The 16,536-nt window shown below is 43.9% G+C and overlaps 1 protein-coding gene across 1 annotated transcript in view; it reads left to right on the top strand.

Annotated features, from left to right (window-relative positions):
* The window catches only part of LOC124268478, a 79,701-nt gene extending 63,782 nt beyond the window's left edge, over nt 1–15,919 (top strand). The window contains exon 3 of the mRNA XM_046703458.1: nt 12,421–15,919. Coding sequence (XP_046559414.1) covers nt 12,421–12,737 — 317 coding nt within the window. The 3' untranslated portion in view covers nt 12,738–15,919. The remainder of the gene's footprint in view (nt 1–12,420) is intronic.
* The last annotated feature ends 617 nt before the right edge of the window (nt 15,920–16,536 follow it).

The raw sequence follows: 16,536 nt of genomic DNA, 5'->3' as shown, positions 1-16,536 counted from the left end.
GTATGATGCCCATATGATGTACGCGTAATAAAATAATTATTGACAAAGTAGTATTACACGTACATCATCGCCCAAACGCAGCACACATAGATTTTACATATGACACTACGACACTGTGACAATGATACCACCCATATGTCCTTCCATGAACACACATTTTTTAATTAAATTACTCAATTCAACATACTTTCGTGCGATCGTCTGTTTAGTTTCATCGACCGTGAATGATCAGTCATGTATAAGGTTCCCCAAACACTCTCCAGAGTAGCAGATCCTGCCAAATGTAACCAAGGATTGTTATCTTCCTCGACCTCTGTTTACCGTTACGTCAAAACCTGAAGCTTCTAGTAGGCTATTTCTCGAGATCCTTCATTAATACAGAATAAACAACTTAGCGTTGAATTCCTGCACGCACTGCTCGAGGGCCTTGCATGTACGGAACTCTACAGATGGAAGTCTTTAAAATGCAAGAGAACGAGTATAATTACGTTTTGACAGGATGGTTCGTGAGGTGATATGAAGGTACATTATCTAACTTCATTTGTGACATATCGCCAAGAGGATTTTGATGCAGAGCCCATTAGTATCACGGGACGACTTGAGTGCATGTTGAGGTGGTGTCTATACGTTAGGTAATTTCCAATATACACCTTGCGCACAATGTCACTCTCACCGACCCAGTCTAGAAATAGGGACGTTTTCATCACGTACGATACTGATTTCATGCACATTGACAGACAGGTTGTTTGACTGAGCATTTTAGGATAAGCATACATGCACAGTCCGTACCTATACGTGCACATTCGATACGTGCTTAGGTACAATCGGCGGGCGCAGAGGTACTCTCGACAGGCACACGGGTTCATGCATAAAACACAGAACCATATTTGACGAACGTACAGGTTTGTTCAACGAACGCAGACTCACATGATGAACATGTCAGACACGCACACACGCGTATTCGACACGCACACAACTACGCTCGGCAACGTATTTGAGTGCCATTTAGAAGTTGGTGTGATAAATATTGGCATGTGGATGTACAAAGTCTTTAATACTTTATATGCAAATTATTGTAACAAAGAAGAATTCATGAAACTCTCACACAATCCCTCGACAAGCACGCATGCATACTGGACGTGCATACAAGGACGCTCTGACACTCGACAAGCACATATGCATACTTGACGTGCGTACAAGGACACTCTGACACTCGACAAGCAGAAATGCATACTTGACGTGCATACAAGGACGCCCTGACACTCGACAAACACACATGTAGACTGGACGTGAATACAAGGACACTCTGACACTCGACAAGCACAATGCATACTGGACGAGGATACAAGGACCCTCTGACAGTCGATAAGAACAAATGCATACTTGACGTGCATGCAAGGACGCTCTGACACTCCACAAGCACAAATGCATACTGGACGTGCATACAAGAACGCTCTGAAACTCCTCAAGCACACAGGCATACTGGAAGTGCATACAAGGGCACTCTGACCCTGGACGAGCACAAATGTATGCTGGACATGCATACAAGGACGCTCTGACACCCGACAAGCGTACACGCATACTGGACGCGCAAACAAGGATACTCTGACACCAGACAAGCGCACACGCATGCTGTACGTGCATACACGGACACTCTGACACCCGACAAGCACAAATGTATGCTGGACGTGCGTACAAGGACGCTCTTACACCCGACAAGCGCACACGCATACTGGACCTGCAAACAAGGATAATCTGACACTCGACAAGCACACATGGATGCTGGACGTGCATACAAGGACACTCTGACACCCGGCAAGCACACACGCATGATGGACGTGCATACAAGGACACTCTGACACCCGACAAGCACAAATGCATACTGGACGTGCGTACAAGGACACGCTGACACCCGGCAAGCACACACGCATGATGGACGTGCATACAAGGACACTCTTACACCCGACAAGCACAAATGCATAGTGGACGTGCATGAAAGGACGCTCTGACACTCCGACAAGCACAAATGCATACTGGACGTGCATACAAGGACACGCTGACACTCGACAAGCACACAGGTATACTGGACGTGCATTCAAGGGCACTCTGACACCCGGCAAGCACAAATATATACTGGACGTGCGTACAAGGACGCTCTTACACCCGAGAAGCGCAAATGCATACTGGACGTGCATGAAAGGACGCTCTGATACTCCGACAAGCACAAATGCATACTGGACGTGTATACAAGGACACGCTGACACTCGACAAGCACACAGGTATACTGGACGTGCATTCAAGGGCACTCTGACACCCGGCAAGCACAAATATATACTGGACGTGCGTACAAGGACGCTCTTTCACCCGAGAAGCGCAAATGCATACTGGACGTGCAAACAAGGATAATCTGACACTCGACAAGCACACATGGATGCTGGATGTGCATACAAGGACGCTCTGACACCCGGCAAGCACACACGCATGATGGACGTGCATACAGGGACACTCTGACGCTCGACAAACACACATGCATATTGGACGTGCATACAAGGACGCTCTGACACCCGAAAAGCACAAAGGCATACTTGACGTGCATACAAGGACATTCTGACACTCCACAAGCACACATGCATACTTGACGTGCATACATGGACGTTCTGACACTCGACGAACACACATGCATTCTGGACGTGCATACAAGGACACTCTGACACTCGACAAGCACAAATGCATACTAGAGGAGGATACAAGGACCCTCTGACAGTCGATAAGAACAAATGCATATTGGACGTGCAGACAAGAACGCTCTGACACTCCACAAGCACAAATGCATACTGGACGTGAATACAAGGACACTCTGAAACTCCTCAAGCACACATGCATACTGGACGTGCATACAATGACCCTCTGACACTCGACAAACACACATGCATACTAGACGTACATACAAGGACGTTCTGACGCTCAACAAACACACAGGCATACTGGACATGCATACAGGAACACTCTGACTCTCGACAAGCACACATGCATACGTGACGTGCATACAAGGACTCTCTGACGCTCGACAAGCACACATGCATACTTGACGTGCGTACAAGGACACTCTGACACCCGACAAGCACATAGGCATGCTGGACGTGCATACAAGGACACTCTGACACCCAACAAGCGCACACGCATGCTGTACGTGCATACACGGACACTCTGACACCCGACAAGCACAAATGTATGCTGGACGTGCGTACAAGGACACTTTTACACCTGACAAGCACAAATGCATAGTGGACGTGCATGAAAGGACGCTCTGACACTCCGACAAGCAGAAATGCATACTGGACGTGCATACAAGGACACGCTGACCCTCGACAAGCACACATGTATACTGGACGTGCATTCAAGGGCACTCTGACACCCGGCAAGCACACACGCATGCTGGACGTGCATACAAGGACGCTCTTACACCAGACCAGCGCACACGCATGCTAGACGTGCAAACAAGGACACTGTGACTCTCGAAAAGCACACACGCATGCTGGACGTGCATACAGGGACGCTCTGACACCCGAGAAGCACAAATGCATACTTGACGTGCATACAAGGACATTCTGACACTCCACAAGCACACATGCATACTGGACGTGCATACATGGACGTTCTGACACTCGACGAACACACATGCATTCTGGACGTGCATACAAGGACTCTCTGACACTCGACAAGCACAAATGCATACTGGAGGAGGATACAAGGACCCTCTGACAGTCGATAAGAACAAATGCATACTGGACGTGCATACAAAAACGCTCTGACACTCCACAAGCACAAATGCATACTGGACGTGCATACAAGGACACTCTGAAACTCCTCAAGCACACATTCATACTGGACGTGCATACAAGGATACTCTGACGCTCGACAAGCACACATGCATACTTAAAGTGCGTACAAGTACGCTCTGACATCCGAGAAGCACAAATGCATACTTGACGTGCATACATAGACATTCTGACACTCCACAAGCACACATGCATACTGGACGTGCATACATGGACGTTCTGACACTCGACGAAGACACATGCATTCTGGACGTGCATACAAGGACACTCTGACACTCGACAAGCACACATGTAGACTGGACGTGCATACAATGACCCTCTGACGCTCGACAAGCACACATGCATACTTGACGTGCATACAAGGACGCTCTGACACTCGACAAGCACACATGTAGACTGGACGTGCATACAAGGACACTCTGACACCCGACAAGCACACATGCATACTGGACGTGCATACAAGGACACTCTGACACTCGACAAGCACACAGGCATACTGGACGTGCATACAAGGACACTCTGACGCTCGACAAGCACAAATGCATATTGGACGTGCATACAAGAACGCTCTGACACTCCACAAGCACACATGCATACTGGACGTGAATACAAGGATACTCTGAAACTCCACAAGCACACATGCATACTGGACGTGCATACAAGGGCACTCTGACACTCGACAAGCACACATGCATACTTAAAGTGCATACACGGACGCTCTGACACCCGACAATCACAAATGCATACTTGACGTGCATACAAGGACATTCTGACGCTCCACAAGCACACAGGCATACTGGACGTGCATACATGGACGTTTTGACACTCGACGAACACACATGCATTCTGGACGTGCATACAAGGACACTCTGACACTCGACAAGCACACATGTAGACTGGACGTGCATACGATGACACTCTGACGCTCGACAAGCACACATGCATACTTGACGTGCATACAAGGACGCTCTGACACCCGACAAGCGCACATGCATACTTGACGTGCATACAAGGACACTCTTACACTCGACAAGCACACAGGCATACTGGACATGCATACAAGGACACTCTGACGCTCGACAAGCACACATGTATACTTGACGTGCATACAAGGACGTTCTGACGCTCGAGAAGCACACGTGCATACTGGACTTGCATACAAGGACGCTCTATCGCTTGACAAGCACACATGTATACTGGACTTGCATAGAAAGACGCTCGGACGCTCGGCGAGCACACATGTATACTGGACGTGCATACAAGGACGTTCTGACACTCGACAAGGTCTCTCTGACACCCGAGAAGCACACATACCTATTCGACATGCCTACATGTATGCTCGACAAGAGTCCAAACACACTCGACTCGCAACATGCATATTGAACATGCATACAGGGACTCTCGCACACTCGACACACACAAACGGATACTCGACATCCACGTGGTAAAACACAAAAATGTGTACAAATACACTTGCCACGCGTGCAGGCTCATTCCACTCTTGCTTACGCACTCTTGACCCACAGGTGCATACTCAGCACGGGCACGACACGCTATGCTAAATGCCAGATATGTTCATGACAAAGACCAGCAGACTGACAAGGCGGAAGGGCACCATCCTTTCATCGATTGTCTAATTGGCTGGTAATATTTTCTATTTGAAAGACGTCTTTTCAAAATGTTGATGGGACGCTTCTTGACATCAAATCGATACCGATGGCTATTGTAGCATTACCTTGTGACGGGCTCACGCAGACATCTGCATGAAGACGTTGCTTTTGATTCAAGTGAATAGTGACTCAGAGAAAATGTTACAGCCGTAATTGAGTGCATATAAGAATGGAAGGGATTATTGGGGAGGATCATAGGGAAGGGTCATTGGTGAAGATCATTATGGAGGATAATTGGAGAAGATTATTGGAGAGGATCATAGGGAAGGGTCATTGGTGAGTATCATAGGTGAGGATCAGTATGGAGGGTCATTATGGAGGATAATTGGAGAAGATTATTGGGTAGGATCATAGGGAAGGGTCATTGGTGAGTATCATAGTTTAGGATCATTGGTGAGGGTCATTATGGAGAATAATTGGAGAAGTTTTTGGGTAGGGTCATAGGAAAGGGTCATTGGTGAGTATCATAGGTGAGGATCATTATGGAGGATCATTATGGAGGATAATTGGAGAAGATTATTGGGGAGGATCATAGGGAAGGGTCATTGGTGAGTATCATAGGTGAGGATCATTGGTGAGGGTCATTGGTGAGGGTCATTATGGAGGATAATGGGAGAAGATTATTGGGGAGGATCATAGGGAAGGGTCATTGGTGAGTATCATAGGTGAGGATCATTATGGAGGATAATTGGAGAGGATTATTGGGGAGGATCACAGGGAAGGGTCATTGGTGAGTATCATAGTTGAGGATCATTGGTGAGGGTCATTATGGAGGATAATTGGAGAAGATTATTGGGGAGGATCATGGGGAAGGTTCATTGGTGAGTATCATAGGTGAGGATCATTTGTGAGGGTCATTATGGAGAATAATTGGAGAAGTTTTTGGGTAGGGTCATAGGGAAGGGTCAGTGGTGAGTATCATAGGTGAGGATCATTATGGAGGATAATTGGAGAAGATTATTGGGTAGGATCATGGGGAAGGATCATGGGGAAGGGTCATTGGTGAGTATCATAGGTGAGGATCATTATGGAGGATAATTGGAGAGGATTATTGGGGAGGATCACAGGGAAGGGTCATTGGTGAGTATCATAGGTGAGGATCATTGGTGAGGGTCATTATGGAGGATAATTGGAGAAGATTATTGGGGAGGATCATGGGGAAGGTTCATTGGTGAGTATCATAGGTGAGGATCATTTGTGAGGGTCATTATGGAGAATAATTGGAGAAGTTTTTGGGTAGGGTCATAGGGAAGGGTCAGTGGTGAGTATCATAGGTGAGGATCATTATGGAGGATAATTGGAGAAGATTATTTGGTAGGATCATGGGGAAGGGTCATTGGTGAGTATCATAGGTGAGGATCATTTGTGAGGGTCATTATGGAGGATAATTGGAGAAGATTATTGGGTAGGATCATATGGAAGGGTCATTGGTGAGTATCATAGGTGAGGATCATTGGTGAGGGTCATTATGGAGGATAATTGGAGAAGATTATTGGGGAGGATCATGGGGAAGGGTCATTGGTGAGTATCATAGGTGAGGATCATTTGTGAGGGTCATTATGGAGGATAATTGGAGAAGATTATTGGGGAGGATCATAGGGAAGGGTCATTGGTGAGTATCATAGGTGAGGATCATTATGGAGGATAATTGGAGAAGATTATTTGGTAGGATCATGGGAAGGGTCATTGGTGAGTATCATAGTTGAGGATCATTGGTGAGGGTCATTATGGAGAATAATTGGAGAAGTTTTTGGGTAGGGTCATAGGAAAGGGTCATTGGTGAGTATCATAGGTGAGGATCATTATGGAGGATAATTGGAGAAGATTATTGGGGAGGATCATAGGGAAGGGTCATTGGTGAGTATCATAGGTGAGGATCATTGGTGAGGGTCATTGGTGAGGGTCATTATGGAGGATAATGGGAGAGGATTATTTCGGAGGATCATAGGGAAGGGTCATTTGTGAGTATCATAGGTGAGGATCATTGGTGAGGGTCATTGGTGAGGATCATTATGGAGGATAATGGGAGAAGATTATTGGGTAGGATCATAGGGAAGGGTCATTATGGAGGATAATTGGAGAAGATTATTGGGTAGGATCATAGGGAAGGGTCATTGGTGAGTATCATAGTTTAGGATCATTGGTGAGGGTCATTATGGAGAATAATTGGAGAAGTTTTTGGGTAGGGTCATAGGAAAGGGTCATTGGTGAGTATCATAGGTGAGGATCATTATGGAGGATCATTATGGAGGATAATTGGAGAAGATTATTGGGGAGGATCATGGGGAAGAGTCATTGGTGAGTATCATAGGTGAGGATCATTGGTGAGGGTCATTGGTGAGGGTCATTATGGAGGATAATGGGAGAAGATTATTGGGTAGGATCATAGGGAAGGGTCATTGGTGAGTATCATAGTTGAGGATCATTGGTGAGGGTCATTGGTGAGGATCATTATGGAGGATAATGGGAGAAGATCATTGGGGAGGATCATAGGGAAGGGTCATTGGTGAGTATCATAGGTGAGGATCATTATGGAGGATAATTGGAGAGGATTATTGGGGAGGATCACAGGGAAGGGTCATTGATGAGTATCATAGTTGAGGATCATTGGTGAGGGTCATTATGGAGGATAATTGGAGAAGATTATTTGGTAGGATCATGGGGAAGGGTCATTGGTGAGTATCATAGGTGAGGATCATTGATGAGGGTCATTATGGAGAATAATTGGAGAAGTTTTTGGGTAGGGTCATAGGAAAGGGTCAATGGTGAGTATCATAGGTGAGGATCATTATGGAGGATAATGGAGAAGGTTATGGGTAGGATCATGGGAAGGGTCATTGGTGAGTATCATAGGTGAGGATCATTTGTGAGGGTCATTATGGAGGATAGTTGGAGAAAGATTATTGGGTAGGATCATATGGAAGGGTCATTGGTGAGTATCATAGGTGAGGATCATTTGTGAGGGGTCATTATGGAGGATAATTGGAGAAGATTGGGGGAGGATCATGGGGAAGGGTCATTGGTGAATATCATAGGTGAGGATCATTTGTGAGGGTCATTATGGAGGATAATTGGAGAAGATTATTGGGGAGGATCATAGGGAAGGGTCATTGGTGAGTATCATAGGTGAGGATCATTATGGAGGATAATTGGAGAAGATTATTGGGGAGGATCATAGAGAAGGGTCATTGGTGAGTATCATAGTTGAGGATCATTGGAGAGGGTCATTATTGAGAATAATTGGAGAAGTTTTTTGGTAGGGTCATAGGAAAGGGTCAATGGTGAGTATCATAGTTTAGGATCATTGGTGAGGGTCATTATGGAGAATAATTGGAGAAGTTTTTGGGTAGGGTCATAGGGAAGGGTCAATGTTGAGTATCATAGTTGAGGATCATTGGTGAGGGTCATTATGGAGGATAATTGGAGAAGATTGTTGGGGAGGATCATAGGAAAGGGTCATTGGTGAGGATCATTGGTGAGGGTCATTGATGAGGATCATTATGGAGAATAATTGGAGAAGATTATTGGGGAGGATCACAGGGAAGGGTCATAGGGGGGGATCACTGGTGAGGGTCATTGATGAGGATCATTATGGAGGATCATAGAGGAGGATCATTGTGATGGTCGTTCTTTACGTCATGATTTTAATGTTGATAGACACAACGTGGGGGACACCAGTCGCCGGGGAGAAGATGTTGGCATTGGTTAACACCAGGTCGACACTTCGAACCTCTCTCGGTAAATGAATGTTAAGGCGTCACACCTGTCACACAATTACTGCTGCAGAGATATGGGTAATTATTAATTGGATGTGGGATGTTTGTCTTTAATTATCGACATGCCCTTACTGGCGTTACTTAACCCGAGGTAGCTCCTCGCGAGTCTTGCGTTGAGACATTGAAATCGGCATGATGAAAGGCTACCGCCAACATCATTGACAGATAGATGTATCCACATTTGGTTGGGTTGGATTGTTGTTTTACGCCGCACTCAGCAATAGTCCAGCGTTCTGGAAATAGTCGAGTCTGGACTAGACAATTCAGTGATCAACAGCACGAGCATCGATCTACGCAATTGGGATACGATAACGTGTGTCAACCAAGTCAGCGAGCCTGACCACCCGATCCCGTTAGTCTCCTCTTTACGACAAGCATGGGTTGCTAAAGACCAATTCTAACACGGATCTTCACGGATCGTAAGTGTAGTGTTTTGCCAGGGGCCGGGTTCGATTCCCCACATACGTACAATGTTTGATGTCAGTTTGAACTCTTTTGACGATCTCTGACTATGAACGAATAACAATATAGTGTAAGAGTAAGTTGAGAGAGGTTAGATGTGGACGGATCCAATGTGAGGATGCCACACAGGAATATTTTTATAAATAACCTTTTCCCAGAAAATGCAAAATAACCAATAACGTACAAATATAATGAAAAATAAAACAAATCATTGAAATGATGTATTGAAAGATGATGAGTCGTAATTCAACAAAACATAATTTGTTCTCTCAAATCTGTAAAAGTTAAGGTTGTGTTGAAGCACTGTATATCCCGACATCACAATGGTGAAGGGTGGTATCTCCTCAGCCCCACACATGACAGACTCGACGTATCACAGGTCCCCCCCCCCCAGCCCCTTACTTATCCTCCCTACCAGACCCTGATTACGCAGGATGGAATCTCGTCTCCAGCTGATTGTTGCTTCTAAATAATATACATATCAATGAAACGCGGTTCCTCCGGCAACCGGCTCGAGGTATCTAGTGCAACCCGCATCCTCGTTATCAAGTCACAACCCGAGGAGAACGGATGTTTACTAATGAACGGGGTTATTTCAGTGTATTTAATATGAAAACACATGCTGTATATTTATTGGACGTATGGCCTGCTAGGCCAAGTTTTCATTTTTACAGGATATATAAACATTTCATACTTTTAATAACTTACCTCAAAATGAATGTATTTATTGGTGTTTCAGCAGATTGAAATACTTGCGTCAGATCATTGCTGTTCTGAAATTAGAGAGGCTTATTAAAATAAATAACATAACATACATACGTAACGTTAAAATAACTACAACATCTGTAACATTGAGTTGGTTTGTTGTTTTACGCCGCACTCAATATTCTCCGCAATATTCCATCTATATGACAATCCAGTGATCAATAGCATGAGCATCAATCTACGCAGTTGGGATACGATAACATGTGTCAACCAAGTCAACGTGCCTGACCACCAGATGACGTTAGTCGCCTCACACGACAAGCATGGGTTGCTGAAGATCAGTTCTAACCCGGATCTTCAAGGGTGTCACAATAAGACTTGCGAGTTTAGATTATAAGTTAGTCTGTGAGATAAGACCTTTATCGGTATTTTTTAGAATGATAAATTATGTGTTTTTTACACGTGAAAAACATAATGTAAGACTTGTTAAGATGGTATTCGCATACACTGGCACGTGGCAGCTACTTACGAGTCAGAAAGGATTAAATTACATCTGCAAACGGTGTCTAACTGTGAAATGATAGACCCAGGCCCTTGAAGACGTTCATCATATGAACGTAATCCATGACGCGTCTGAAAAGTAAAAAATAGACATTTTTCCATCTGGGATTAGACTTTCTTACGATTACTTCAAATTCTGGGATTCGAACCCAGACTCCCAGAAAGAGGCACCTAACCGCTAGCACACTCGCTGACTTGGCTGACACATGTCATCGCATCCCAGTTGCGTAGATCGATGGTCATGCTGTTTATCCCTAGATTGCCAAGACTCGATTATTTACAGACTGCCCTCATATAGCTGGAATATTGCCGAGTGCGGCGTTAAACAACTAACCAATCTAATCGCAAGCACACAAAAACTGAATTCTCAGCTACAGCTGATTATGTTAAGTACTTTTTTCGTTAACGTACTCTGATAAACTGGTACGGTCCCATCTGAGCGGGAGGCTCGGTGGCTGAGTGGACCAGGTTTAACTTTGTAGGCTGGCGATAGGATGCCTGGTACAGACAAATCAAATGATGCAAGTATACTAAGCTTCGAACCAGGCAATGGGTACAATGTGTGAAGCCCATTTCTGGTGTCCCCCGCCGTAATATTGCTGGAATATAGCTAAAAGCGCGTAAAACCAAACTCCCACTCTCGAACCCGGCAATGGAAATTGATTTATTTCAGTGAGCAAGTTCACTATTGCGATGTATTTTTTACAGTCGCAAGATGTTGATCAGTTGTTTCAGTGCAAACGGTGTGAGTGACAGGTGCTTTAACCTTTCCTCGAACACCTGGTGTCAGAGGTTTTCAGTGGCTCATTCACACAATGTTCACTGCTAGTTCGACTTGTATACTCAGATGGGTTTAATCTCACCCAGTGGCGGAGGGATTGCTCAATATACTAAGCCTATTGCAGGTGTCCATCACATTTAGAAATGTGCTAAAATCATCGTAAAACCTCACTCACTCTGTCGCTGGCTAATAATACATGCTATACACATGTTATATAAGCGATGATATAAAGTTATCAGGGGCGGTTCCAGGACTTTGAGTGAGTGAGTGAGTGAGTATGGTTTTAAGCCGCTTTTAGCAATATTCCAGCAATATCACGGCGGGGGACACCAGAAATGGGCTTCACACATTGTACCCATGTGGGGAATCGAACCCGGGTCTTCGGCGTGACGAGCGAACGCTTTAACCACTGAGCTACCCACACGCCCCTCCAGGACTTTAGAGAAGAGGGGTGCACATAAATCATAAAGTCCAAAGGTCAGGGGGAAATGGTCTTCAGGGAAGTTTTTTTCGGGGAAAGACCGGAGGGAGATGGGAGGAAGGGATGCACCCCCACTCTGGATCCGCCCCTGTAAACTGATGCCACATCATAAACTAACCGTACATATCTTGTTTGTTTTCCGCAGGTCCGGTTGTGGCATACGACTGCGCGAACGACAACCATTATAGAGCGGACAGATGTATTCAAAGGGTTGACACACGAATATGCGTCTGCTCCAAGAATCTGTGTAATGCGCCGGAAGGCATGAACACGGATGAAGAGGACTATTTCGAAACCAAGACACTACCACCACCATACATAAAAGAAATAGTTCCACAAAAATCCCATGAAAATTCCTGCTGTCATGTATCCGTTTCGTTTCATCTTTTAGCATTCTCAGCATTGATTACAATGTTGGCACATTTTATGTTTTTATCTCGTCCTTGTAACACAGTGGTGTGATGTGGTTCCCGAACCGGTTGTATGTGAATACACCACAGGTAATACTGTATGTTCCATAACTGCTTTATGAAGCTCACTATTCATATCAATTGTTCCTGTATGCTGAGACTGTTGAAGAATGACGCCGTATATTCTGTTAGAATACTGGCCATAACACACATGGGATACATGTATACGAATGCTCACTGAAATGTCGGGAAATGTTGAACAAACTGCATCGATAACAACTTTCATTTTGTGAGTGCGACGTTTCGATACAGGTTCTTGGCCTGCTCGACAACGGTACAAGAATCTGTATCGAAAAGTCGCACTCAACGAAATAACAGATGATATTATCCATAACGTTTGTTCAATAGTGTACTTCCCAACTTCTAAAATGCCACTCAAAGAAATCAGACCATAATTGCGTATCCACACACCAGATCAATATTTGGTAAGCAGTAGTCTTTGTCCACGGTGTGAGCAATTATGTATAGATTTGTGCTTCCAGACATACGACAGAGATTGTGTCCTTTGCGATTAAACAAACCTCTTTAAATTGAAATAGGGGACGAAGAGGTTCGGATAGTCAGGCTCCCTCTCTTGTTCGATGAATGTCATCGTGTCCAAATCGTGTAGATCGGCGCTCTCGATATTAATCACTGGATTATTTGTCTGGTCCATAATCGATTATTTACTGTTATAGTTTGGATATTGCGACAAATAACAATAACAATAAACCATACCGAAATGTTAACCCGGAAACTGTCCGGATTAACAAATGTCCGTATACATGTTCCCAGATGAATATACGGTGGGTATTCGGATTGCAGGGGTTTCTTCCATGTGTGTTGTCTCAATACATAAGAATTACAACTTTTGTCATTCTTACAGTTTCAGCATACAAGGAAACAGTCTAACATGTTTGTATATAGCGCATTTCTACACTGTGCCATGTTTAGCCCCTTTGACTTACTGCTTAGTGCTGGGTGCTTAAAATGCGAGTAGCTGGTCTAGGATAACAGCAGGTGCTCGATCCAGTACTTGCAAGAGATACGTACGCGTTCACCGTTAATATTAAACGTAGCCAGGCACATTTCGTTTGAAATTGATTGTTTACGGATCTTTACAAACCAACTAGCTGGCGAGGTCGAAAAGCTGAGAAAACGTCATCAAGCGGTAGCGGAAGGCTAGAAGATGTACAATTACACATGTTAAGCAGCGTATGGAATGAGTGTTCGATGGAAACCATTAGGTTCACAATGCTTATAATCCAGATCTTATACTTTTCATTTCATCACTTATCAGCTGTTATCCCATTTTACTTATGTATATATTGTGAAGAAAAATAACAACATCGGACGAGAAACGATATTGTTTGTAATTTGAGTTAATGTGATATATCTGTTTCTCTTTAATCAGAGGATCCGTAAACATAAATGTCAAAAGATGTTGCCTCACACTGAGATCCGTCCTTATGACCACTTCTAGACATCAGACCAAGATGTTCGTGAAACCTACAGAGATATAACAACTCGTGTCATCAGTATTATTTAATGTCAACGTGCTATATGACTTTGTTGGTAGAAAAATGGTAGCAGGTTTAAAATAGAAATGATAAAGGTGGACTATCAGTTGGTGTTTGCTGGTTTAATGGTTTCACGTATTCAGCTCATGACAGCCAAACACATGACTCTTTATGTCTAACAACGACTTTATTGTCTACGACAAGGATCACTCTTACACCGGGTCATCTTTCATGTGATGAAGAGGCAATTAAAAAGCTGCTCAGAAAGGTCGTAACAAGCAATAAAGACGTTATTATCCATGTAAGTGTCATGTCGCCATGTTGTTCCAACTTCTAAATGCGTGTTAAATACGCGATAAAGAGTCTAGGAAATAGTAGGACCAAACGTTGTTGTGTCGAACCTGATGTGTCAGACTAAGGCTGTCTCGAAGTAATATATTGGTCCCTACATATTCCTTATTAATCATCATATATGCGGTTGTCTCGAACTTCGAAAACTCATATCTACGTAGTCCCTTCCATTTTCGACAAAATGGTGTTTGACTGTCTATTAAGTCATCCAGAATATTGATGTTTCGCTGTATGCATTGTCTACACTTGAAAACGACACAAGAATAATGTTCAAGGTCACCAGGCCTTTGTGAAAGATTTCATTCCTAGCATAACTCATATCTTGCGTTTAAACTTCGACTGTCGTGTGTCCACTTGTTACAATGCCCTAATCCCAAGTCAAATGTCTTCGCTATCCAACGATATGACAACATACGCCAATGAATACCCGATTGTGCAGCATGCGACAGTGTTCGTGATTCTTATGGATGAAAATATCTGATACGATAAGAACAGATCTAAGGACATCTCCACAGATTTACCCTGAACGACTCGTTACCGCCCATTCCATTCGTCACCACTCGCCTCTTTCCGTAAACTCCAAGAGGCTTTAGTCCCGGAATAACACGAGTTGGTCACGAATGCGCCAATTCTTGATTAAAACGTATGTTTTATTCAGCCAATCAGATGTCAGCTTTCAAAATGATTTAGGGTAATTTCTTCATCACCTGGATTCGGAAACGAACGATTTGAACAGACAAGAACCTACAAATGACATAAAGATGTCTTTGGTGATTCTCCCCTTTGGATGTAGGTGACACGGAGCTCTGAGCGAAATATATATGATATGTAAAATAACCGCAACTGTATGTACATTCGCGAAAGGTCGTTTTAGCTCGTTTGCGTGACTTAACGCATTCGAGCCGAGTATTTTAGATCTCGACACTGATTGGCTGATCAGAACGTTCGCCAGACGACGCCACCTTCACAGGTGCCCTCTGAGTTTCACGCATGGAAATAATATGTAATGTAATGAGACCTGAAAGTAATCTGACACGATTTCACGTAAGTCTAAAATATTTTACGTGCGCTTCAATGTACCTGTGTCGTAGAAACATCAGCTTAGGACGCTTTTCGTTAATATCACAAAGTCACGGTCTCGTAAAAATTACGTCGTTTACATTGAAGGCGAACACATCTGTAATAACGAATCTATTTTGTCATTAAATGACCAGTTCTATTTATGTGACCTATGCCTTTGATGTATATAATTCTCTCATTAGAAATAAACAACCAAGTTGTACCAGTATGTAAAGAACATGTCACTATTAAAGTGTATTATTAATTTGTGTTTTTGTTATGATTAACATACAGAAATCAGCTACAGTCATCAATACTAGCATACCAGAAATCTATAATATTATACCAGTATTGCACTACCTCAGTAACCACTCATCGGTGCTGTTTTGTATTAACACATGGATATTGCCACAGAAGCTTCGTACTGGTATTGTCATATGGTGCTGACACATCTGTACTATCAAAGTACAAACTCATCAGAAGTATCATTGTAGTAAAATACAACTGAGTAACACATAGTAACTGGGAAAGTGACGTGTTAGTAACACTGGAAACCGGTACACAGAGTAACAACACCCAAGGAATAACACCAGTAACACACCAGTAATGACACCAATACTCCCAGAGTAATAACTGGAGAACTGTCGTGTTAGTAACACTGGAGAACTGTCGTGCTAGTATCACTGGAGAACTGTCGTGTTAGTAACACTGGAGAACTGTCGTGTTAGTAACACTGGAGAACTGTCGGGCTAGTATCACTGGAGAACTGTCGTGTTAGAAACACTGGAGAACTGTCGGGCTAGTATCACTGGAGAACTGTCAAGTTGGTAGCAACTAACACTGGAGAACTGTCGTGCTAGTATCACTGGAGAACTGTCAAGT

This window comes from Haliotis rubra, unplaced genomic scaffold (genome assembly GCF_003918875.1).
Source record: "Haliotis rubra isolate DU_JTF1 unplaced genomic scaffold, ASM391887v1 Scf1383, whole genome shotgun sequence".
Taxonomy (NCBI): Eukaryota; Metazoa; Mollusca; class Gastropoda; order Lepetellida; family Haliotidae; genus Haliotis; species Haliotis rubra.
The sequence above is the reverse complement of the archived record's forward strand: the minus strand, read 5'-3'. Positions and strand labels throughout refer to the sequence as shown.